The 25727-nt window shown below is 39.5% G+C and overlaps 1 protein-coding gene across 4 annotated transcripts in view; it reads left to right on the top strand.

Moving 5' to 3' along the window:
• The first annotated feature begins 2545 nt into the window (after positions 1 to 2545).
• Positions 2546 to 25727, top strand: part of ZDHHC13 (zinc finger DHHC-type palmitoyltransferase 13) — a 51805-nt gene continuing 28623 nt past the window's right edge. For 2 of the 4 annotated variants that reach the window (XM_053899902.1, XM_053899903.1), the window contains exons 1-6: positions 2546 to 2659; positions 16665 to 16810; positions 20312 to 20434; positions 21880 to 21957; positions 23850 to 23994; positions 25406 to 25470. In XM_053899902.1, coding sequence (XP_053755877.1) covers positions 2633 to 2659; positions 16665 to 16810; positions 20312 to 20434; positions 21880 to 21957; positions 23850 to 23994; positions 25406 to 25470 — 584 coding nt within the window. In that variant the 5' untranslated portion in view covers positions 2546 to 2632. The remainder of the gene's footprint in view (positions 2660 to 16664; positions 16811 to 20311; positions 20435 to 21879; positions 21958 to 23849; positions 23995 to 25405; positions 25471 to 25727) is intronic. The other 2 variants (XM_053899904.1, XM_053899905.1) reach the window with 2 other exon arrangements.

The raw sequence follows: 25727 nt of genomic DNA, 5'->3' as shown, positions 1-25727 counted from the left end.
AGGTCTGCTGAATTTCTCTCTTAAGCTCTCTACATGGCCCCACCTGGCTGGTCCAGTCAATGCTCCCCAACACCTGCTCCTGGTGAGGGCGAGAACGATGATGCTAACAGCTAACCCATATATAGTGCTTATCATGTACCAGGCACCCTGGTACACGCTTGGGAAGTAAGTACTATGATTGTCCCATTTTCACACATGAGGAAACCGAAGAACAAATTGAGCAAACAGATTGAGCAACTCACCCAAAACGCCCCAAAGCAGCCAGCTACTCAGTGCTCCAGGGGCTGAGAGCCGCTCCAGGGCCTGCTCCTACCCTCCTGCTGTTCTACCGTGGTTTGTCTACATACCAAAGTAGTTTTTAAACATGCGAGGTAACGGTGGCACTTTGGGCCTCACTGGGTTTGCTTTTATATAGCCATCCGGGGGCGCCTGGGTGGCTCAGTCGGTTGAGCGGCTGACTTCGGCTCAGGTCATGATCTCACGGTCCGTGAGTTTGGGCCCCGCGTCGGCCTCTGTGCTGACCGCTCAGAGCCTGGAGCCTGTTTCGGATTCTGTGTCTCCCTCTCTCTCTGACCCTCCCCCATTCATGCTCTGTCTCTCTCTGTCTCAAAAATAAATAAACGTTAAAAAAAAAAAATTAAAAAAAAAAATATATATATATAGCCATCCGTTGTGGCCATACTTACCCCGATCTGAAGCGGTTCAAAGGAGGCATAAAACAAATGAGTGGAGGGGAACTGGAGTCTTGCTAAAGAGTAGTGTTAGGATTTATTTGTTCCAGAATCTTCCCATGTGTTAGGATATCAATCAGAAGCACTGAAGGAACAGATTTCAAGCATCCTGCAAGTTCAAAAACATCTTCTAATTCAGTTCTTGAAAGTGAAACAACCAAACGACTCCAGTCAAAGCCGCTTTGCAGTAAGAGACCTGGGTTTAAGTCCTTTTTTGACCACTAACCAGCTGTGTGACTTGGGTTTATATGCTTAGTTGGAGTTTCAGTTTTCTCTTTTGGGAGATGGGGGAACTAACACTCCTTTCGTGGATTAGACATAATATATCCAAAAACACTGCCACGGGTGCCAGTACATAGTAAGTGATCAATAAACACTGCTCTTATTAGCTAAGCAAAATGACCACACCCAAAGGCTTTCTCCTCCATGAAGCCTTTCCCGATGTCTCATCCTAGCCTGTCCAAATTAGTTGCTCACAGCTCTGGCTCTCCCAGGAAGTTGCTTACACTTCTATTGTCCTTCATTGTATCATAGAAGTTGATGACACGCCAATCATTCTGTCCATCCACTCAGTAAAATTATACTAATCATTTTCCGCATCCCAGTGCTGTGCTGGGCACTGGGAGTTCAGAGATGGGTGCCTGGACACTCGCTTTTGCCCCTATCCAGCCCTGTTTTAGCTCTTGTTACCACATCCTTGCAGACTCCTTCAAAAAACTGAGGCTGTTAGTTTGGGCTGGGGAAAGGTGGATGGAAAGAGAGATATGTGATAGCTATCTGCAAAATCCCAAAGGACATCACTCTGCGGAGGAGATATTACCAGAAGACAGATGTAGTTCCAGAGAACAGAATGGGCCGGTGGGGGACATCTCAGGAGATAACAGGAGGGCATTCCAAGAGAAAAAGATTTTTGTCAATTTTGCTTATAGCTCAAAGAGTTTGGGCTTTGGGGCAACTCAGGGCTATTGAGACCCTGTGCTCAATAGGCAGGGTCATAATAATAATAATGACAACAACAAAGATTAAAGGTTTTTCTTTCATATACAATTATCCTAGCTTCATAACTGTCCTTCAAGCTGAACAGTTTAGATGCCAGCTTCTTCAATGCAGTCCACAAAAGGGCATGGAGAACGCGGGGTGCGGGGTGGAGGGCTCTTGCCCAATCTTCCCCTAGTCTGGGCAGTGAAACTCACATATTTTCTGTTTTGTATAAAAAAAAACCAAACCAAAACAAAACAAAACAAAAAACAGAGGCCCAGATGGTGGAAGTGACTTACTCAAGATCAAAAAGTGGAGAGTGGCAAATGTTTTAATAGTTAACACTTACTGGTTCTTTATTATATGTCAGACATTGGCTAAGGGGCTTTGCAGTTTTCTCTCATTTAATCCTCTGACAAGCTGTCAAGTAGTTACCCTTATTTTTCCCCATTTCACAGATGAGGAAATGAGGTAAAATAAGACATTTTCACAAGGTTATCTAGCTATTAAGTAGCCAAGTCTGCATTTGCTCTCAATAGGTGGTGGGTTGACTTTGGAATAACAGCCTGATCCTGGACGTGTGTTGGGGGGGGCAGGATGAGGCGCGATGGACAGGTGGACGCCTACCTGGGCGTGCACTGCACAATGTTGGCCTGGGGCTGGAAGCACAAGGAGGGGGCGGGTTAGGGGAGGGGCCTCCGAATCGCGGTTCCCCACTAGCTTCCCCGGCAGAGGAAAAGTTCCGCCCCCCACTTAAGAAAGGGCAGGGATTGGCTCTTCCGAGGGAGATTGGCAGCACAAAGCACGAAGGGGGCCGCCGCGGAGGCGGGGCCGCAAGCAGGAAGTGGGAGTGAAGGTGGCTCGAGGGGGTGGCCCGCGAGCTGCTACCACCACTTCGCCTGGTCGCGGCCGCCAGGGGCGAGATGGAGGGCCCGGGGCTGGGCTCGCAGGTGAGTGCGACCGGACGCTGGCGGTCTTGGGGCCGGGAGAGCGGCGGCGGCCATGGGGAGAGGGAAGGGCGTAGGTGTGAGGCGGCTCCTAACAGGGGCCTCCGGGGGCGGAGGGGCCTGGGCCGGGGAGGAGGAAGCATGGAGACGCCGAGAATGATGCCGGGAATTCTCTCGGAGGCGACCGGAAAGAAAAGGCGAGGACACACGGGTGAGTGCCCTCCCGGCCCTCCAGCCTGCACGGTGGGCCAGGATGCCCCCCGGGACCGGTACCCGCGTGCCCGGCAGGGACCTCAGGGGCCTGGGAGTGGAGTGTGGCCGTTCCTGGGAGAGGTGTCAGGTGACACACCTGAGTTGGACCAGCCTGTCTTGACCTTGGCCTGGAATCCGTGCGGTTCTCTTGATCTCTTTTTTCCGTGGAGTTGCCTGGGCACCTGCCTTCGCCCCACCCAGCCCTGTTCTAGCTTTTGTTCCCACGTCCTTGCTGACTCTTTCAAAGAACTGAGGCTGTTGGCTTCTGCTGGGGGAAAGGTGGGTGGAAAGAGAGGTAGGTACCTGATAGCGATTTGCAGGCCCCCCGCGAACCCCCCCCCCCCCCCAAAAAAAAGAGGATGCTATTCTGTGGAGGAGAACCTACCAGAAGCCAGATGTAATTCCAGAGAACAGAACGGGCCAGTGGGGGACGTTACAGGAGATAACAGGAGGGCGTTCCGAGAGAACAAGATTTTTGTCCTTTTTGTTTATGGCCCTTTCCCAGTGCCTAAAGTGCCGACTGACATGTTGTAGCTGTTCACTTAATGTTGGATAAATGAAGAATATCCAGATTCTGCCAACATTTAGTGAGTGCTTAGCATATACCAGAAGCTTTTATATGCATTATTTTATTCTGGAATTGAAGCATCGTGAAGAACATGATATTGTCTCCTTTTTTACTGAGGAGAAAACTGAAGCTGTCTCCAGTTGGAGTGAGCTACATAGCAGATTTTCGGCCCTTAATGGGACCCAAGCAGTTTGAGATGACTGGATTAGTTGGCCTCTAAAAAAAGAAGTGTTTACAATCCTTACAGTGTTTCTCATGCTTCCTCATTCCTGTCCTTCTTTAAGCAGTCTGATGTGGGTTTAAGAGAAAGAATAAAACATGTTTAAGAGAAAGGATAAAACAAGAGAATTTGTTAAGTTGTTCTTATCATATTAGGCGTTCTTGCATTTTGACAGTGGGAAAAAAAAGGCTCGCAAGCCTGCTGGATTTTACAAAAGGGGGCAAGAGGGGGTATAGTTTCACCTGGAAACTATGTCTTATTTTATTTCTCAGAGAATCTCCAGGAAAAGTTGAGAGAATTGCCTGTCTTATCTTAATTACTGCCACTCATTGACAAAAGCCTTCAAGTGCTTAAAGTCCACTCCCTCGTGCTGAAGGGAAAGATAGCCCTGCCCCAGTTTCATGACAGGTGGAGGAAGAGAATGATTCAGAGGTTGAAATTAATGGGGCATGGTAGAGTGGTCATTGTTAATAATAATTGTTGTTGTTAATAATACCATAATAATAATAATAATAATTGTTTTTCAGTAATAAAGATTTCACCTGTATATGGTGCTCTACAGTTTGCAAAATATTTCCCCATGCTTGATCACTCTGACCCTATGAGGTGGGGAGGGATTGTTATTCTAGTTTTAAAGATTAGAACTGACGCTCAAAATATCAGAGGCATTTGTTAAAAGTCAAATAGCTGCCAAGTGACAGAGTGAAGACTTCATTCTTTCTACTACGTGCCAGGCACTGGTGTAGGTGCTGGAGATAAATCAGTGAACAAAACAGGCAGAAACATTCCTGTTCTTGTTGGATTTGGTTCTACTGATTCCAATTTCAGTGTTGTTGGGTTTTTTGTTTTTGTTTTTGTTTTTGCCAGAATTTGCTTATGCCATTTGGCCCCCAGTTTCCTCTCTGACCTCTTTTTGTTTTTTACTACTTTCTTGCTTGCTTAATCAACCCTAGCCACACTGGCCTCAAGACCTTTGTACTTTCTCTTCACTCTGGCTGGCGTACTCTTTCCTCCGATACCCACATGGCTTATTCCCCCACCGCTTTAAGGTTTTTGTCTTTTTTTTTTTTAATAAAGAGTGTTGCATTTTTTGAAAGTTTATTTATTTATTTTGAGAGAGAGAGCACAGCGGAGCCCGATGCATACGTTGTCTTGTTTGTTGTCTCTTTCCTTCCATTGAATGTAAGTTCTATGAGGGCAGTGATTTTTATCTGTTATGTTCGCTGCTGTGTGCCTAGCATCTAGAACAGTGCCTAGTATTGATGGGTACTCTGTAAACACATGTCCAATGAATGAACTTAGAAGCAACTCTGTACTTCTGTTAATGTCATGAGAAGTTTTAATGGTTATCTATTAGGTTTCTCTTTGTTTTATCTGATAATCTGGCAGGAATAGTGATCCTCATCAGAGTTTGAATATGATTTTTTAGATCTTGGGTTTCTTTTCAATTAACGCCCAGTGTAACTTTAATAGTACTTATTTACTATTTAGAAAAAAAATAATATTCATGATATCTCCATGTGAAAAATATATGATATCTTATATCTTATATTGTTATATCTTAAAATTGTTCTAGTTTTCTATTGCTATGTAACAAACCACCCTAAAACATAGTGGTGTAAAACAACCCTTGTCATGCTCATGGACTGTGTGTCAGGAATTTGGACAGGGCATAGCAGAGATGGTTTGTTTCTGTTCTACTGTGTCTGGAGCTTTTGCTAGAAAGACTCATAATCTGGGATACTTAGTAGCTGGGGTTAGTATCATCCGGTGGTGTCTTTACTCACGTATCTGGCAGTTTATGTTGACTTTCAGCAGGAACACGTACATGTGGCCTGGGCTTCTGCACAGCATGGTGGCTGGGTTCTAAGAGTGAGCATCTCAAGAGACAGAGAGAGGAAGCTGACAGTTTCTAAGACCTGGGCCTGCAAACTGGTGAAGCATCACTTTTGTGGTATTTTATTAGTGAGGCAGTCACAGAGCTGAGATTTGAGAGGAAGGGACACAGACCCTCTCCTCTTGATGGAGAGGTATCAAAGAATTTAGGGACTTTGTTGTAAAAAATCACCGCAGATGTAGCCATATCTCTGTTACATAATTTTCATAATGTCTTGTTCTTCCCTGTGAGGGAGATTATTCAGCCAGCTACCTGTTTCTTGGTATCCTTTGTACTTTTTTAAAAAAATTAAGTGTATTTATTTAATTTTAGAGAAACAGAGATAGCCCAAGTGGGAGAAGGGGGGGGGGGGGAGAGAGAGAGAGAGAGAGAGAGAGAGAGAGAGAGAGAGAGAGAAAGAAAATCCCAGGTAGGCTCTTTGCTGCCAGCATAGAGCCCTTTGTGGGGCTTGAACGCGTGAAACCATGTGATCATGACCTGAGCCAAAATCAAGAGTGGGATGCTTAACTGACTGAGCCACCCAGGTGCCCCATCCTTTTTACTTTTTTTGAATCTTGCCTGTTGTGTTCACTGCCATATCCGTGTGTCTAGAACAATGCCTGGCACATATAGGGCGTTCAGTAAACATCTGATGAGTAAATGAATGGATTGCAGCTGGAATTGTCTTATTCCCTAATTACCTAATACAGATCTTCCTCCAGTTACAAAGGGGTTACATCCAATAAACCCATCATAAGTTGAAAGTGCATTTATTACATCTAACCTACTGAACATCATAACTTCGCTTGACCTGCCTAAATGTGTTCAGAACACTTCCATTAGCCTGCAGTCGGGCAAAATCATCTAACACAAAGCCTATTTTATAATAAAGTGTTGAATATGTCATGTAATTTATTGAATACAGTATTGAAAGTTAAAAACAGAATGGTTATATTGGGTACACTATGGTTGAAAGCATATCGGTTATTCACACTTGTGATCGCATGGCTGAGTGGGCGCCATGCCCAGCATCACAAGCATCCTGCCATGTATCACTAGCCCTGGGAAAGATCAAAATTCAAAGTACAGTTCCTGCTGAATGCATATTATTTTCACATCATCATGAAGCTGAAAAATCCTAAGTTGAACAGTTGTAGGTTGGGGACCATCTGTATTGTGATTGGTACCTAGCAGGTGTTCTTTACATTTCTCTGAATGAATGGTTAATGAGAACTCTTATGAGTTTGCTGCCATCATGAGAATTTGCCTAGTCTCTTCTGTTCCCTTAACATTGTAGGTCGCCAGATAGCAGTGGAGCTTTCACTGCTGTAAAGGGTGTTTGTTTATGTGAAAAGTCTTTGTCAGTGCACATTTCAGTAATGACTGTTGTAACAGCTCCTCTTAGATCCATACAGCATGGACGTGGAAGAAACTTTATAGCTACGCTGACCAGTTCTTTGCCTTTTACAAATGTAAACACTGAAGCCAAAAATAACCAGCATTCGCCAACATTCACCAACATGAAATCTGAGACTTTGGCCTTGTTCTCAAGGGGTTTACATTTCAACAAGGTAAAAATGAAATCAGAGAATACTTACACATTTTTTTTTTTTTTTTATAACTAGAGGGTAATTTCTAAGAAGGATTTATTATCTTGCTTTAGTCTTGGTGATAGAAATGTATGGTTGCTTTCCGTAAACAGTTTTATGTGACTGCCCCCAAAGTTGACCTCCCCCAAAGCAGATCATTCCCTTTCTCAACGGTAGCTCTTGTAAAATTTTGGGGGTGTGTGATATCCAAAGCAAAGGAGATCTTTAAGCTGCTTTGATCATGCATTCCTATCAGTAAAACAGTTTTGAGCTTGTACCCCCAGAGTAAAACCCTACCATAATGTGAAAAGCGGAATCCCACATTTTCATTTTTGTAAAACATCATGTGCTGTGAAATTAATGGAATGATAAATGAAGCCTGCACTGCACGCTGCATGGTCCAAATTATCCAGGTACTGACTGCAGTTTGTTAGTCACTTGTTGGGAATTGGTCACTCTAACTTACACATTGATGGCACAGTTCTGTGTTATGTGGTCGGTCAGCTGGGACTTAAAAAGTTCAGCTTCCCTCTGTTTGATGTACATGGGGGCTGGGGACAGGAACCCATTGCTGAATTCGTATCGTCACAGGGCATGCTATTGTAAGATCTGACAGTATGTTTCTAAATTATATTCGTTGACTGACAGACAGCTCTGTTATATACCTATGGTAAGGTTTTGAACTAAAAATAATAAATATAAACGTGTTTCAAAGTAGTCCTTTCGATTAATTTTGATTTTTTTTTTTTTTTTTTTTTTGTAGGGAGACTGGCTTTTTGTTAGATCAGATTAGATTGTCTTTGCTTTTACTTTAGGTTATACTGAAGGTACTATGAATAAAAGTATCAGCTCTGCTATTTTCTTGTTTGCTTGTACTTATGCTTATTATTAGCCTACTTCACGGCTTCTTTGTAGGAATCAATTTAAGCCACTTGCTTATTTCCAGAGGAGTAAGTTAAAATGAGATAATGTAACTTGAAAATGAACTTAACCTGATAGATGCTGCAGTATGCTGAAGGTCCCGCTGTCAGCCCCTCTGGGTGGTGGAACTTCTACTCTGCCCACCGCCCCCCCCCCCCCCCCCCCCCCCCCAGCCCCAGGCTGTAAAAGAGTGACTGGCTTGACTGGCTTGACATTTGAATCAAAAGAGGCTGGCAGTGCTAAAATTAGTAAAGCTTAAAGAACCGGGTTTGTAAATTTTTGTGGTTTTCCCTTTAAAAAAAAAAAAAGGTAAAAATCATTATAATAGAAGCTTTAACATGTTCTCCCATTACCCAGTGGGTCACTGGGTATGTGGCCTTGATTGGCCTTGCCTGACTTTGGAGATCACTGACTTTGAAAACAGGCTTTGAATTTATATGATCATTTTTTAGGTTTACTCTGACCTCGATTTTGGCAAAAAATGATGATGTGAACAGAAGGTAGCTCCTGTTCTTTAGGCTTTACCACCCATTTTTGCCACTTAATCATATGTTGCCTTGCATTATCACTTTACTCTGTTTGTCTCTATTAGACTCTATTAGACTAAACTCCTGGAGGATAGATACCCATGTCTTCTGTGCCCCTAGCATAATGCTTTGTATGCCATAAATACACAGTAATTAATTGTTGAAAAAAATAAATGCTTTTAATTGTGGATAATCTTTACATTGAAATGTGTAATCCTCCTCAACTTTCTACACGAAAAATGAAGCTGATGATAAGGCATTAAGAGAAGCAAAAAAATTTGTATCTGTGGAATGAGTAAATTTCTGCGTTGAAAAATCTGTGTCTAAACAAAAGGTTAATCTTCCTAACATACAAATGGGGAAAGATACACAGTCCACTAGAAAAACAGTAGACTATGAAAAGGGAGTCCACGAAAGAAAAAATATGAAAGCCAATAAACATAACACTGATTCATTAGCAACTAGGGGCATACAAATGAAAAACAAGATGCTGTTTTTAGCTATTGGATTGGAAAGATAGTAAAATGATTGATAATGTTCAGTTATGGGGAGGTTTGTAGGGAAAAAAGAATACTCACATACTTGCTGCAGAGTGTGAAATGGGGAGAGTAGTTGCTCAGTATCTATTTATGTTTCAGCATATATTTTCTGGCCCAGCAGTCCTACTTTGGGAAATCAATGCTGTAAAATGTATAGGGTGTTCTTTATAGGGTTCTTTATAGAAGTGAAGGCTGAAATTAGTCTGCATCTGTGAATAGCACTGAGTTTAGGGGCGCCAACCCCCACACAGTAAAAAAAAAATCCACGTGTAACTTTTGACTCCCTAAAAACTCAAGTACTAATAGCTTGCTTTTGAAGCCTTACTGATAAGATGAATAGTTGATGAACACATATTTTGTATGTTATATGTATTATATGCTGTATTCTTACAATAAAGTAAGATAGAGAAAAAATGTTAATAAGAAAGTCATAAGGAAGAGAGAATACATTTCAGTAGTCTACTGTGTTTATAAAAAAAAAAAAATCTGTGTGTAATTGGGCCTGTGTAGTTCAAACCCGAATTATTCAAGGGTCAGCTATATACATAATGAGGAAGGATACACCAAACTGCTAATAATATTTTTTGGGGGGCTGCAGATTAGAGGGAAAATAGTCCAGATTGTTTACCCTTTGTTCACTTTTATGTTGCTAGATTTTTTAGACGAATATGAATCATTTTGTAATTTAAAAAATTAATGTTGATGTAAAAAGTAGACTGACTGTCAACTTTAACTACATCTGCTATTTACGGACACACTAATAATTCTGAGCATAGTTCAACTCTTTCCTCAACAGCTTGTCTTCCAATTGGATATCATTACAATTGCTGTGATACGATGAAAAGAATCCTAGAGTAATATTCTTTTTTATGTTTTGATCTCACTACCTATATGTTTATTTTTAGCTGTGTGTGAGTATGCTTGTGTGTGGAGTGTCGGGTAGTGAGGCTGAATCCACCAGCTACAGCAGAACTTACCTATTGAAAGAGCATTTGTGGCTGTGGTTCTGGGTAAGGTGGAATACGTGCGCTCCGCCCTGCCAATCCCACTGAACGCACTGGGCACAATGTAAGTAGCAGCCGTCTAAGGATTCTGAAAAGTAAATTGTAACAGGTAGATTGCAGGGAAAGGTCAGAATTAAAAAAAAAATGACTGAACCAGGAGCGAATTTACATTTTTTTTCCATTGGGGGTTCCCTCCCCTGTTCCCCCCCCCATGCTTGAACTTGAACCATGGAGATGAGCATCAGTGCAGACAGAATGCTCTGTGAGAAGCCTTCTTTCTAGTTCAGGTTCAAGGAGCAAGAAGAAGGTCTCCTGGCAGCACAAGCACCTGAAACTCTGTGGGAGGAAAACTTCCTCTTTGAACAGAGGAGTTGTGGTCCCAAGATAGCTCTTCTTAGAAGGGACACCAAAGGCATGGTACATAAAAGAAAAAAATTGATAAATGGGACTTCATCAAAATTAAAAGTTTTTGCTATATAAAAGATTTTTTTTTTTAATATTTAAAAAAAAATTTTTTTTAACGTTTATTTATTTTTGAGACAGAGAGACACAGCATGAACAGGGGAGGGGCAGAGAGAGAGGGAGACACAGAATCTGAAACAGGCTCCAGGCTCTGAGCTGTCAGCACAGAGCCCGACGCACGGGGCTCGAATTCACGGACCGTGAGATCATGACCTGAGCCGAAGTCGGACGCCTAACCGACCGAGCTACCCAGGCGCCCCTATAAAAGATTTTTAAGAAGTGGGAAAATAAACTACAGACTGGGAGAAAATATTTGCAAATCTCGTATCTAGCAAAGAACTTGTATCTAGAATATATAACGTGAAGAACTCTCAAAACTTAACAGTAAGAAGACAAACAGCCCAGTTAATAAATGGGTAAAAGACAATTCACCAAAGAAAGTAAACAGATGACAATAACCACATGAAAAGATACTCAACTTCAGCCATTAAGGGATATGCAAATTAAGACCATGACTATGTATTGCTACAGATCTATTACACTGACCATACTGGGCGCCCGTGGGCATGTAAAGCAGTGGGCACTCTCATACATTGTTAGTGGCAATACAAAGTGGTATAGCCACTCTGGAAAATAATTTGATGATTTCTTATAAATTTAAGGTATACTTACCAGATGGCCAAGCAGTCTCACTCTTAGAAGCAAAAACATATGTTCGTGCAAAAGCTTTGTTGCATGAATGGTTATGGCTGCTCTATTTATAATTGCCAAAAGCTGGAAACAGCTCACATGGGTTGTCTGAAAGGATAAACTGATATATTCATATAATGGAATACTATACAGCAAGGAAAGAACTGTTAATAACATAAAACCACTTGGATGAGTCTTAAAACTATTATGTTAACTGAAAGAAGCCAGTCTCAGAAGATTATGTACTATATAATTCCATACGACATTCTGGGAAATATGAAACTAGTGATGAAGAACATATCAGTAATTGCCAGGAGTTGAGATTGGGGGAGGGTATGACAACAAAGGAATATCCCAGTGGGGTTTTTTGAAGTGTTGGAACTGTGTTGTATCTTGATTTTGGTGGTGGGTTACACAACTCTATATACATAATGTGTTAAAATTCATAGAACTACATACCAAAAAGTCAATTTTATTGTAAGTTAGCTTAAAAAAAGACAAGGCTGTTTCCTCTTTTAGTAAACCCATTGAGGGGTTATAGACTTATTTCAGTAAAACTATCATTTCTTAAACCTTTTTTGGAACTGTTGGAGAATTGACTTAGGCATATTATTTTAAATATCTTCAGTTTTTCTATTCCTAATGTGTATTTATCCCTTGAGAATAGTGGGTTTTTTGTTTTGTTTTGTTTTTGGTGGGGGGCTGTTTGTAAACAGTGAAAAGTTCAGAGAGATAGGTCTGGTGAATAAGGTGGGTGAAGGCTGGATAACCTTATGGTAAAGCACAAGAAGGAATGATGAAATAATTAGCCAGTTTCAATTTCTAGGAATGGTTTGCTAGATACTTGATGTGAACCTCCCCCTTGAATGTAATTAAAAATGCTGGATATGATAGAAAATGATCTTAAGTATTTTATATTTTTGATGCTATTTAAATTTTATAAAGATTGCTTAGATCTCCTATGTATATGATCCTGTTGTCTGCAGATAAAGATAGACTTGTTTCTTTTCTAATCTGTATGCATTTTATTTCTTTTCCTTACTCTATTATTCTGTCTAGGACTTGAGTACAATGTTGATTAAAATTGGGGTGCCTGGCTGCCTCCGTTGGTGGAGCAAGCGACTCTTGATCTTGGGGTTGTGAGTTCAAGCCCCATGTTGGGTGTAGAGCCTAGTTAAAAAAAAAAAAGAAGAAGAAGTGGTGATAGCAGACATCCTTGCTCTTTCAGTCTTCACAGTTAAAGTATGCAGTCTTTTGCCAAAGTGTGTGTTAGCTGTTGATTTCTCATCCTGTACCTCTTTATCGGGTTAAGGAAGTTCCGTTCTTCCCCTGCTGTGCCAGGAATTTTTATTCAAGAGTTTTTACCATGCATGGTGTTGAATTTTGTCAACTGCTTTTTTTCTACTGAAATGAATGTATTTTTTTCCTTTATTCTGTTAATATGGTGAGTCACATTGATTTGTTTTAAAATGTTTAAGCTTGGCTATAATTTATATTATTCTTTTTACATATTACTGGGTACGCTTTGCTTAATGTCTTGTTTAAAGATCTTTGTATCTGTGCTTTTAAAGGATATTGAATCTGTAGTTATTTTTTGCTTTGTTTTTTATTTTATTTTGTTTTTTACTTGTAACATCTCTTGATTTTAGTATCAGGGTAATGTTGCTTCCTAAAATGAGCTGGGAAGCATTCCCTATCATTTCTGAAGGAGTTGGTATCATTTCTTCCTTAAGTATTTTGATAGAGTTCATCAGTTAAAAGTTATATAGACCTGGGGTTGGTAATTTTTTTTTTTTTAATGGGAAGATTGATTGATTGATTTTTTAGGGAGCGAGAGAGAGCATGTGTGTCTGTGCACACAAGTGGGGAAGAGGGGCAGAAGGAGAGAGAGAGAGAGAGGGAGAGAGAGAATCTTAAGCAGGGTCTATGCTCAGGGTCGAGTCCGATAGGGGACTCGATCCCGTGACTCCAGGTCATGACCTGAGTCGAAATCAAGAGTTGGATGCTCAACCAACTGAGCTACCCAGGCACCCCTAATGGGAAGTTTTAAAATTATGAATTCAATTTCTTTAATAGCTAGAGTGCTACTCATTTCTTTTTAAGCCCATTTTGATAACTTGTGTCTTTTGAGGTATTTGCATTCCATCTAAGTTGTTGAATTTTTTGACATAAAGATGTTCTCAGTATTGCCTTACTCCCTTTTTAATTTTTTTTAATGTGTACTTATTTTTGAGAGAGAGAGAGAGAGAGAGAGAGAGAGAGAGAGAGAGACAATGTGAATGGGGGAAGGGGCAGAGAGAGGCACAGAATTCGAAGCAGGCTCCAAGCTCCACGTTGTCAGCACAGAGCTGGACACGGGGCTCGAACTCACAAACTGAGATCGTGACCTGAGCCGAAGTTGAGCGCTTAACCAACTGAGCCCTGCCTTATTACCTTTTTAACGTTCATAGAATCTTGTATTGATGTCTCCTTTTTAAGCCTGTTTGTCATTGACATCTTTTTTTTGATCCATTTGGCTAGAGGTTTATTAATTTTTATTAATTTATTCCTTCCAAAGAATGAGTTTTTTTCAGTGATTTTCTGCATTGTTTTCCATATTGTATGGGTTTCTTCTGCCTCTACTGTTTTCTTCATTCTGTCTACTTTGAGTTTAATTTTCTGTCTCTAGATTCTTAAGGTGAAAACTTAGATGATTTATTTTAGACTCTTTTTGCCTGTTTGGCCTTTAAAGCTAAAAATTCGCTCTGAACACTGCTTAGGCTGCATGCTACGTATTTTGCTATGTTTTCTTTTCCATTCAGTTCAAAATAGTTTCCACTTATTCTTTGTTTTCTTCTGTGACCTATAGGTTATTTAGAAATGTGTTGTTCAGTTTCCAAATATTTGAGAATTTTCCACATACCCTTTGGTTATTGATTTCTACTTTAATTCTGTTGTAGTGAGAGAACATACTCTGTATGCGTTCAGTCCTTTTGTTTTGTTTTTTTTTTTTTTTTTTTTTTTTAAATTTTTTTTCAACGTTTTTTATTTATTTTTGGGACAGAGAGAGACAGAACATGAACGGGGGAGGGGCAGAGAGAGAGGGAGACACAGAATCGGAAACAGGCTCCAGGCTCCGAGCCATCAGCCCAGAGCCTGACGCGGGGCTCGAACTCACGGGCCGCGAGATCGTGACCTGGCTGAAGTCGGACGCTTAACCGACTGCGCCACCCAGGCGCCCCGCGTTCAGTCCTTTTGACTTTGTTGAGACATGTTTTATATTGTCTGTCTTGGTATTCTGTGTGCACTTGAAAAAAAAATCTGTTCTACTGTTGTTGGGTTGAGCTTTATGAAGATGTATTGGATCAAGTCGGGGGATAGTGTTAAGTCTTCTCTATCCTCTTCTCTATCCAACAGGATTTTCTGTTTACTCCTTCATAGTTATCGAAAGAAGTGTTGAAATATCCAAATGCAATTGTGAAAATTTCTATTTTTTTCCAGTTCCATCAGTTTTTGCTTCATGAACTTTAAAGTTTTTTGTAGGTGCGCACACATTTAGGATTGTTATGTCTTCTTGATGAATTGACTTCTTTCTTTAATATTATGAAATGTCCTCCTTATCTCTGGTAATATTTCTTGTGCTAATGTCTACTTCGTCTTATATAAATGTAGCAGCTACCTTCCTTACGCTTAATGTTTCTGCATAGCATGTCTTTTTCTGTTGTTTTACTTTTAACCTGTGTATATTTTTATATTTAAAGTAGATTTCTTGTAGACAGCTTATAGTTGTAGTATTTTTGTTTGTCTTAAAATCCAATCTAACAGTCTCTGTCATTTATTTATTTATGACCATTTGCACTTAACATGATGATCAATATGGTGGTTAGGTATGAAAATATCATCTTGTATGTTTTTCCTCTCTGGTTCCGTATTCATTTTTTTCTACTTTTCTTGCCTTTTTAAAAATATTAATTTGGTGTCTTTTATATATTTCATTTTGTCTCTGCTCTTGGCTTATTACTTAGACCTCTTCATTTAAAGGTTGCTCTTGGGTTAGCATTATATGCTTTAAGTTATCACTACCTACCTGCAAATACTACTATAGTATCTCTTATAACTATTATAACATCTTTTAGAAGTATACTTATAAGGATACTTCCGTTTCTCTACTATCACCAAGAAATTAAAAAATGAGAAAAAATCTGTTACGTTTACCCACCTAATTATACATATTTACCCATGTGGTCTGGCATTCTGTTCTTTTGTATTGATTCAGATTGCCATCTGGTATTATTTTCATTTAAGCCTGAAGAACTTCCTTTATCATTTCTTGGAATATAAGTTTGCTGGCAATTTTCTCATCTTTTGTTTGTCTGAAAGTATGTATTTCACCCCCATTTTTGAAGAATATTTTTGCTGTTGCTTCAGGTTTGTAATTCTTTCATTCAGCTCTTGAAAACTGTTGTGTTTGCGTTCTGGCTTGCACTTACTGATAAGAGGTCTGAATTTATTTGTATCTTTGATTTTGTTAACACAATGTATCTTTTATCCTTAGGCTGCCCTTGAGATTATCTCTTTAACATTGGTTTTTGGTGATTTGATTATGATATACTTTTGTGTACAGTTTTTTTTTTAATTTTGTTTTAAACGGTTATTCATTTTTTGAGAGACTGAGCGTGAGTGGGGGAGGGGCAGAGAGAGAGGGAGACACAGAATCCCATGCAGGCTCCAGGCTCTGCACTGACAGCACAGAGCCCGACACGGGGCTCGAACTCACGGACCATGAGATCTTGACCTGAGCCGAAGTCGGCCACTTAACCGACTGAGCCACCCAGGAGCCCCGCTTTGTGTACAGTTTTGAGGTTTATTCTTCTTGGGTTTGTTGAGCTTTTAGAGTTGTGAGTTTATAATTTCACCAAATTTGGAAGGCTTTGGGGTATTAATTTAGTCAAATATTTAAAAATATTTTCTCCTCCTCTCCTGAGACTCCAGTTATACCTATTCAAGAACTTGTTTTATTGGGAGGTTCGGGTGTATCCTTAGGGTGTTTGCTACAACTCCCCAAAGCAGAGAGCTGGTGACCTTCCTACTATGTCGGTAGCTGTAACCCTCCAGCTACTACAGGTCAGAAGGTCCATTGGTGCCTTTGTAGATGACTTTTGTTTAATGACAAAATCTATAATGGGGAATTTTCTGATGATCATCTCACTCAGTGAATAGGATTAAGATGAAAATCTTTCCTAGGATATACCTGGAAGACTCAAAGTAATTCTAATTTGATAATATAGATACACTGTTGATAGTAGCAGCTGGTTCGTTATGTAATTGAATGTGACATTAATTCTCCTCCTATGCTTTGTCACATTTCTCTTATGCTTCAGTGCAGGAATCACAGCCACGGCCCCCACCCTCCAGGATTTGGTCGACATGGAGTCTGTGCATATGAAAGCAAAGAACTTGCCAAGGCGAGAGAAGCTCTTCCTCTTATAGAGGACTCTAGTAACTGTGACATTGTAAAAGCTACTCAGTAAGTCTCCCCAGTACTTCATCTGATCATTTCTGCGTTCTGTGGAATCGTAATAATGTTTGTGCAGTTTGTGGCACCTTCCTCACCTCATACTCTAGCGGCTAGTATTTGTCCTATGGGCATCAGAGCACTTTATACAGTGCACCTTAGCAGTTTACTACCGGTCTCTGCCATTAGATCATGAGCAGCTTAGGAGCAAAAGCACATCATTTTCATCCTTGTCACCCCAGTGCTTTTGCATACTTCTTGTGTTTGCTGCCAAATAAGTGTTCGTTGAGTGAATTAATGATTATAAATGACAGTAAAACTAGACTCTGAGTTTGAAACAAATTGGAGTTTTTAAAAATGTGCTACAACCTAAGTAAGTCAACGGGATAGAAAAATATCAGCTCGGACACTTAATGGATATTTTAAATGATTATTTATCAAGTACTTTCTTTCTTTTTTTTTAAATGTTTATTTATGTTGAGAGAGCGAGCGAGCGCAGCAGGAGGAGCGGGGGAAAGAGAGTCCCAAGCAGTCTCCACACTGTCAGCACAGACCCTGATGTGGGACTTGATCTCACGAAGCTGGAGATCATGACCTGAGCCGAAATCGAGAGTTGGATGCTTAATCAACTGAACCACCCAGGCGGCCCTCAAATACTTTCTATGTACCCATTGTACTGGGTGCCCTGGAAAAATGTCAGTAAAATAGAAATAGGTTTTCTGGCCACTTGAAACATATAGTGGGTTATTTGCTTGCACTGTAAATGAAAGTGTGTTTTGAAAGTCCCCTGGAGATCTCCATATGTGGGTATTTGTATTAAATCGTTTCTAACATTTTCCCCCTCATGGATCTCACTGGTTATTAACATCCACCCCACCTCTTGCCATTGAACATGTTTCGAAATATTTTGTCTTTTAGATTACATTAATTAGGAATCATTTTCTTAGTGATCAAATGTAAATCTGCCCATCAGAGCTTCTAATCAGCATGTAAGGAACTAATGTTACCACACTAACTTGATATAATTTCTCTCAAAAGCAAAGATGTTTGGTGACTGATTAGTCTGTTAGGCCTTAACAAAAACTAATCTATTATTTATGTTAAAAAATAATCAACTTGTGGTGCCTAGGTAGCTCAGCTGGTTAAGCGTCTGACTTCAGCTCAGGTCATGATCTTGCAGTTCGTAAGTTTGAGCCCCACATCGGGTTCTGCGCTGACAGCTCAGAGCCTGGAACCTGCTTCGGATTCTGTGTCTTCTCCCTTTCTCTGCCCCTCCCCTGCTTGTGCTCTGTCTCTCAAAAATAAATAAATGTTAAAAAAAGAAATCAAGGGGCGCCTGGGTGGCGCAGTCGGTTGGGCGTCCGACTTCAGCCAGGTCACGATCTCGCAGTCCGTGAGTTCGAGCCCCGCGTCAGGCTCTGGGCTGATGGCTCAGAGCCTGGAGCCTGTTTCCGATTCTGTGTCTCCCTCTCTCTCTGCCCCTCCCCCGTTCATGCTCTGTCTCTCTGTCCCAAAAATAAATAAATGTTGAAAAAAAAAAAAAAATTAAAAAAAAAAGAAATCAATAATTATTTGAGTATTCTAATTACTAATTCATATGAACTCGAAAAGCCCTTGGAACTGCTACTTTAGGTGAGTCTTTTTTGATATTACTTGTATTATTATATTTATGTGAAGGTAAGAGTGTTCTTAAGGTAATTATTTGCTTTAATTAGCATAGAAGCATTTAAATGTTTCTCTGCTGCCAGTAGAGCTCTGTTATGATAAATAAAAGAAATTAGGCTATGTTCACAGAGAATTCCAGTAAAAACTCACGTTTTATATCTTTCCTAAAATTTACTTTAGGTCTTAGACCTCCTTAAGTGGTTGTGGGAATATCATTAGGTGGTGTTTGGAAAAGGCAAAGAGAGCTAGGATGTGTATGTTCTCTAAATCACCAAAATCCTAATTAATGTGTACTCTTACTGTATTTCTCACATAAAGGGAGTATTTCTTTTTCAGTAAAATGTTAAAGTTGACCTTTAAAACATGGAGAATATAAATATACGTATCTTTATTCACAGTTCACTCTCTTATTACTGTTTTCACTTAGCATTGTCAACAAGCATCTCTACCTTTTAAAAAGTACCGTAAAGACAGCCTGATCAGCACGCACATTTTGGTGAGGTATACGTTATTTAATTTAACATTGTGATTTTCACCCTTGAGGGCCTATTGAAACATTTGGCTCCCTCTAAATAGAAATAAGTATCGGGGCGCCTGGGTGGCTCAGTCAGTTACGCATCCGACTTGATTTCGGCTCAAGTCGTGATCTCACACAGTTCGTAGGTTTGAGCCCCACGTCGGGCTCTGTGCTGACAGTATAGAGGCTGCTTGGGATTCTCTCCTTCTCCCTCTCTTTCTGCTCCTTCCCAACTCGCACGCACGCACGCATGTGTGCTCTTTCTCTCAAATAAACTTAAAAAAAAAAACACACATTAAAAAATAAGTCTCAAAGAAAGTGCTAAATGGTCTGTTGGGGACTTAATAGTTTCTATTAGAAAGAAATAAAGCTAATGAACGATTTAAAAACTTTTTGTAGTATTCAAAAGATATTTTTTATTCTGATAGTCACTTAAATAACCATCTTAAATATCCCTCAAGTCCATTCCTCCTTTTCCATTCTTACTGCCTCTCTTAGTTCAGGTTCTCATTACCTCCCACCTATTTTTATGTACCAGAGTCACGCTCTTCTGATTAGCCTCCATACCACCACAAATGGGATCTTTCTTAGAACTCAAAGTGGGTATGCTTTCCTTTTTAAAATCTTCAGCAGCTTCCCTTCGAACTATGAAGTCTTAAGCTGCATAGCATGGCATAGAGGCCCATGCAGCCTTTGCCTGCCTCTTTTAGCCTGATCTCTTGCCACTCCCTTTTTTTATGCTTTTATGTTTCTGCTGTGCTAAATTGCTTATATTTCTCTGAACATCCACGCAGTTTCACGTCTCTGGTTTTTATACATGTTCTTTTCTCTGCCTGAAATGCCCTTCCTTCAGCCTATAAAACAGCTTATATATCATGCTTTATCTCCTTCAGGAAGGGCTTATCATTCCTTTCTTTGCTATAATTACACCACGCCCACATCGTATTGTTGAATTTATCCCATTCCAAGTTTGCTGTTAGTCTGTCTCTCTTATTCAGGGATAGGCTTGTAGTTAGGGACGAGCATCATACATTCCTGGCATATAGGAAATGATAAAATGAAATTTATTGAGGGGAGGGCAAATGTGAATGTTGAAGTTTAGTTAAGAAAATCAAGTTCAACTCCACGTGTATCTGTCTGATCAGTTAGTAAATAAAGTTTACTTTTATTGTTTGGCTTAAGAATACATCCTCTTTATTTTTATCCTTGTTAATTATTGTATCTGTGTTGGCTGAGAGATTAGATAAAGACATGGTAAACGGAATAAATTTTGGTATTTGAAATTATTTTAATGGTATCATTCTGCCTTTTTTTTCCCCCTCTTATTTCAGGTACGGGATTTTTGAACGTTGTAAAGAGTTGGTAGAAGCAGGATATGATGTCAGGCAACCAGACAAAGAAAATGTGTCACTTCTTCATTGGGCTGCTATTAACAACAGGCTGGATCTTGTAAAGTAAGATGGGCTGTGTGTGTGTTATTAAGTATGTATTTTTTATTCCAGACCTCTTTTCAGTTGTCTTTTTTTTCAGTACAAGTATGAATGCTGTACCATCTATAATCTTTTATTGTGAATGAATACCTGAAATTCTGTGCTGCATGCATCGGTTATTATCGTGTTGAAAAGGGCTTTATTGACCATCTAGTTCAGGACTCTCACTGGCCCAAAAAGGAAAATTAAAGATAAAGCCATGGGACCCATTGTAAAGATAAAGTTCAGGCAAGGAAATGGAATACTGTTGTTTTTGTTTTTTTCTTTTCTAAGTAGCCTCTAGGCCCCACGTGGGGCTTGAACTCACAACCCCAAGATCAAGAGTTGCATGCTTTACTGACTGAGCCAGCCAGGTGCCCTGAACATTTTTTGAAAAGGAAAAACGTAACATAAACGGTCTCAGGATAGAACAGAAAGTTTCGTCTAGTTTAGAAAAAACATGGGAATATTTTACTTTGTTAAAATCCCAGGAGGTATGGATGGGTAGGAGAATGATTTCACCATTTTTTAGATTAAATATGGAATACATTTTTAGGTAGACATGTTTGGATTGTATGAAATATTTCCCCTTCATAGAGCACTACTTCCCCATTGTGTGGTTTTTGTTTGTTTCTTTATTTTATACCTTAGCATGTAAATTAAATGTGTGTATGTGAATGTGTATGTATTTTGTATTATATATATTTAAAATCCTTGGGATTTAAGAAAATAAAAATGTACTAAAGTTTAAAATACACTTAAAAAACCACACTTTATAGTCACAGGCAAACACCTTTTCTGTGGAAATAAACTAGTATATTATTTAGATAATATGATATATGAAGTACAACTTTAGCATAATGAGACCACTTCCTGTAAACCACAGAAGATAAGTCTCTTCATCTTATAGGTTCACTTGATACAGTGTATCACCTCTGCGACCCCAAAATAGGAAGCCAAATACTCAGAATATTTAACTTTTCTGAAAGGATTTTGAATTAAGTTTTTACTACTTACTTTTAGAATTCAATTCCACATAGTAATTCTACAAGTGACATTATTCCACCTTTCTTCTTGTGGGTTAAGTAGAATATCTGTGTGATCCTAAGTGTTTTGAATATAAACCATTTGAAGAGTGCTGGGTAATTAGAATATATGGTGAGAGTAGTTATCATGCGTTTGGTATGTAAGTTATGATGGAAAGCTTATGACAGCAGGAGTAATTACTGATATGCTAAGACTATTTCACCAGGATCTGTTTGATGCCTTTGTGTGAATCTCACACTTCTGTAGGTCTGAGTGTTTCGGGGGAGGGTTATTATTATAATCTCTGTTGTCGTATATTTATCACTAAGAAAAATTGATGTTTTCTTTCTCAGTATGTATTTTAAGTTTTAAATCTTATTTTCATTTATGTCTGCTTTTAATAGGTTTTATATTTCAAAAGGTGCTGTAGTAGATCAGTTGGGTGGAGATTTAAATTCGACACCTCTTCACTGGGCCATCAGGTAAAGATTTCTTGGAACACTGAAATTGCTGTTCAGAGTCACGGTGACTTAAGTTCATTTTCTGAGTCTTGTAGACTAGCACTTTCTGGCAGAACTTTCTGTGACAATGGAAATGTTCTATTTTGTGCCATCGAGTATTGTGGCTACTAGCCACATAGGAAATGGGAAATGTGGCTAATGCAACTAAGGAAATGAATTTTTAATTTTATTTAATTTTAACTAATTTGAATTTAAATAGCCAGTGTGCCTAGTAACTATCATATCGGGAAACTGCTGTTGTAGGCCATAAGAAAGTCTTTCTTTCCCTTTTTTCCCTTTCATTAAAAAAAGAAAATTATCGTTTTGGGACAGTATATTTTTTTTGTTTAATTTAGGGTCCCACTATGATGCTAAAACTGAAATATGTGTATTATACTTTCTTATAATCAAAATAAGTATCTTTTATAGCTGATCACGTGGATAAAGTGATAAGTCAGTGAACTGTAAACTTACTTAGTTTTTTTCTCTGGAATATATTGGCCATTTGAAGCTGAAATTAATATGTGCCTGTCTTGATACTTAACAGTTTCTTCATCTGTCATTTCTTTTTAAAGTTTTATTTATTTTGTGAGAGAGAGGTTGGGGGAGGGGCAGAGGGAGAGATGGAATTGGCGCTTACAGTTCCAAGCCCCATGCCGGCCCGAACTCAAAAAACACAAGATCATTACCTGAGCTGAAGTCGAGAGTCGAGTGCTTAACCAGCCGAGCCAACCAGACGCTCCTCTTCATCTGTCACTTTAATTCCAGTCTCTGGTTCGTGGGGTTGATGTGAACCTAGAACTAAAATGAGTACTTGTTTATTTAAGACAGGAGTGGAATCTTTTTCCCACTGCCCAGAATTTTGAAGAATCTAAGGTTAACCAACTCATCCCTTTTGAGCAAGTGGGGTGCAATGCTTTACATGGAAAATGAGCCATATTCAAATGTAGAAGTCTGTAGTTCCTAAGAATAATATTATCATAGTATATACCTGCAATCTGAATGTTATACCTCAACTCTCATGATTATTTCTTGGTTTTAAAACAACAACAGTGAAGTGTACGTGGTTTTGAAGTTTTCATTTTCAGGGGCACCTGGGTGGTTCAGTCAGTTAAGCGTCTGACTTTGGCTCAGGTCCTGATCTCATGGTTTGTGAGTTGGAGCCCTGAGTTGGGCTCTGTGCTGACAGCTCGGAGCCTGCAGCCTGCTTTGGATTCTGTGTTTCCCTCTCTCTCTGTCCCTCCCCTGCTCGCACTCTGTCTCTCTCAAAAATAAATAAACGTTAAAAAAATTTTTTTTAAGTTTTTATTTTTAGCATTAGTCATGTATAATTATTATTATTATACATGTATTATTTATACGTTATAGCAACACAAGGTTTGATAATAGATTGGAAGGTTATTAAGTGTATTACCTGCATTCAAGAAGGATTGTCCAGATAGCCCTAAGTTTGGAGTGTCAAAGTGAAATACATTTGGACAGTCTCCAGTGTTTTGAAAGTCTGTTAGGAAATACTCTTTGTATCGAACCAAAATCTCTCATGTTTTAAAGTTTTGTGTTTTTTTTAATATTTATTTTTGAAAGAGAGAGAGCGAGAGAGAGAATATGAATAAGCAGGGGAGGGGCAGACAGACAGGGAGACACAGAATCTGAAGCAGGCTCCAGGCTCCGAGCTGTCAGCACAGAGCCCGATGTGGGGCTCGAACCCACGAACCACGAGCTCATGACCTGAACTGAGGTCGGACACTTAACCGACTGAGCCACCCAGGTGCCCCCCAAATCTCTCATGTCTTAGGGATACCAGTTTCTTCCTGAAATTTTTTCTTTTACTGCATGCTGTAGAAAACGGTGTAATCTTTACTCTCTATTTGCAGACAAGGACATTTGCCTATGGTCATATTATTACTCCAGTATGGAGCTGACCCCACTCTCATCGATGGGGAGGGATTCAGCAGCATCCACCTGGCAGTATTATTTCAACACATGCCTATTATAGCATATCTCATCTCAAAAGGACAGGTATGTTTAGAAACATATCTTATACTCCAGCTGCTGTGAATCTGAAGAGATTGGGAGGATGATTAGTAGTAGGTCTGCCCTCAGTTTTAGAGTATATGTTATGGGTATCAAATATTCAAATATTAGCCCCAGGAAGTCTAGGTATTGAATGCTGCTTTTCCAGCTTCATTGGAGCAAAAAGGACAGGTCATTTAGCTCAGTAACATGTAATAGATGTTTTTGAAACTTGTAAGCCTATAATAGATTTTCTTATGATCCCAGTAATTTGCAGAGTTTTTCAAAAACATGACTTCAAAAGCCTGTATTTTTCTTCTGGTTGAATGTAGAAATGGTAGTCAGATCACTAAATGAACCCATCATTTGCTTTCATTATTTGAGTGCAAATGGGAGACCAATTTGAATGTGTGCTTCTTATTGTTCTCTAAAGTAATTCCATGAAAAATGACTTGCCTTAAGAGGCATCCATTTATGGCACAGGTTAAATTATAGGGTATTGGCAGTGGGAGTCTCCCTGTCAGCCATACTTGCCTGGGATATGCTTTCTGGTAGCAGAGTGGTTTCTGTATCAGCAGACTCGCCTATAACAGGCGTGGAAACATGTTTGCACAAATGCTGTTGGAATGATTGTGTTCCTTTTAAATAAGCACTTTCTCTCAGACTTAGCCCACTGAAGTAGAATAATTATAACCTCCTGGGTCTCATTTTGGGAAGACGTATGAGGAGGAGCCCTGTTTGCTTCTCCTTGGGCTCTTTCCCAAGTCGTATTCCTCCAAGGCCCAAGAGACACTTCGGTAACTGAAACTCTTTCCTTGACTTGGTTAGAACCATTATTCTGCACCCCAAACACGGGCCCATTTTATTAAAAGGAGCATATCCTTATGGAGATATGGTTTCCTTCCTCACCCCCCCCCCCCATATTATAAAAAATAGAAAAGAACTTTTCATGTTTTAGTCTTTGAAACATAAGTCCAAAATTACAATGAGTTGCCTGAGAAAAGATAGAGGTTTCATTATCACTGGAAGTGTTTACATGGAGACTGGGTGGCTTTGTGTAAGACATGATAATTTGAATTACTGTGTCAGGTAAGGTCTAAACTAGATGACTCCTAAGGTCTCTTATATCTGATGGTGATTGTCAGCATTTTCCTCTTTCCCTTCGCTTTCTTCCATTCACATCATGCAACACTTTGAAGCATATATTCAGATTTTTCCTTTATGAGTATTTTGTAGAAATCAATGGATTTTCACCCTTTGGGTGAGGAGCAGAACACTGTTTTGTTCAAATGATATCAGAACGCTTCTTGTAAAAGCAATGGTGATGTTGAATGTATTAAAGAGATACTTCTATTAAGAGAAGAGAGAATTTTGACTGTGTTTACAGTTAGGCTGATTGACTCTTCTTTTCGAACAGAGTGTGAATATGACAGATTTAAATGGGCAGACACCTCTCATGTTATCAGCTCACAAAGTACTTGGGTAAGTAAGTCTAACTGACTTGCCTTTTTCTGATTCTTGGTTCTAACAATTTCTTTTCTGTGTGTATAATTTTAAGTAGCCTAGTCTATGTTGAGATGATACTACATTCTGAAGATTTTCTACCCTGTGACTGTGGTATGAACGTTTAATGTAGTTACGGCTAGAAAAGCACCACTGAAATAAAATTTCTCTTCTGATAGCTTTGGGGAACAATTTGAAAACTGCTAATAAGAAAAAAATTTCCTTATAGAGCTGGT

This window comes from Panthera pardus, unplaced genomic scaffold (assembly GCF_024362965.1).
Source record: "Panthera pardus isolate Hobbes unplaced genomic scaffold, ASM2436296v1 HiC_scaffold_12, whole genome shotgun sequence".
Lineage (NCBI taxonomy): Eukaryota > Metazoa > Chordata > Mammalia > Carnivora > Felidae > Panthera > Panthera pardus.
Note: the sequence above shows the minus strand (reverse complement) of the source record. Positions and strands in the feature narration are given on the sequence as shown.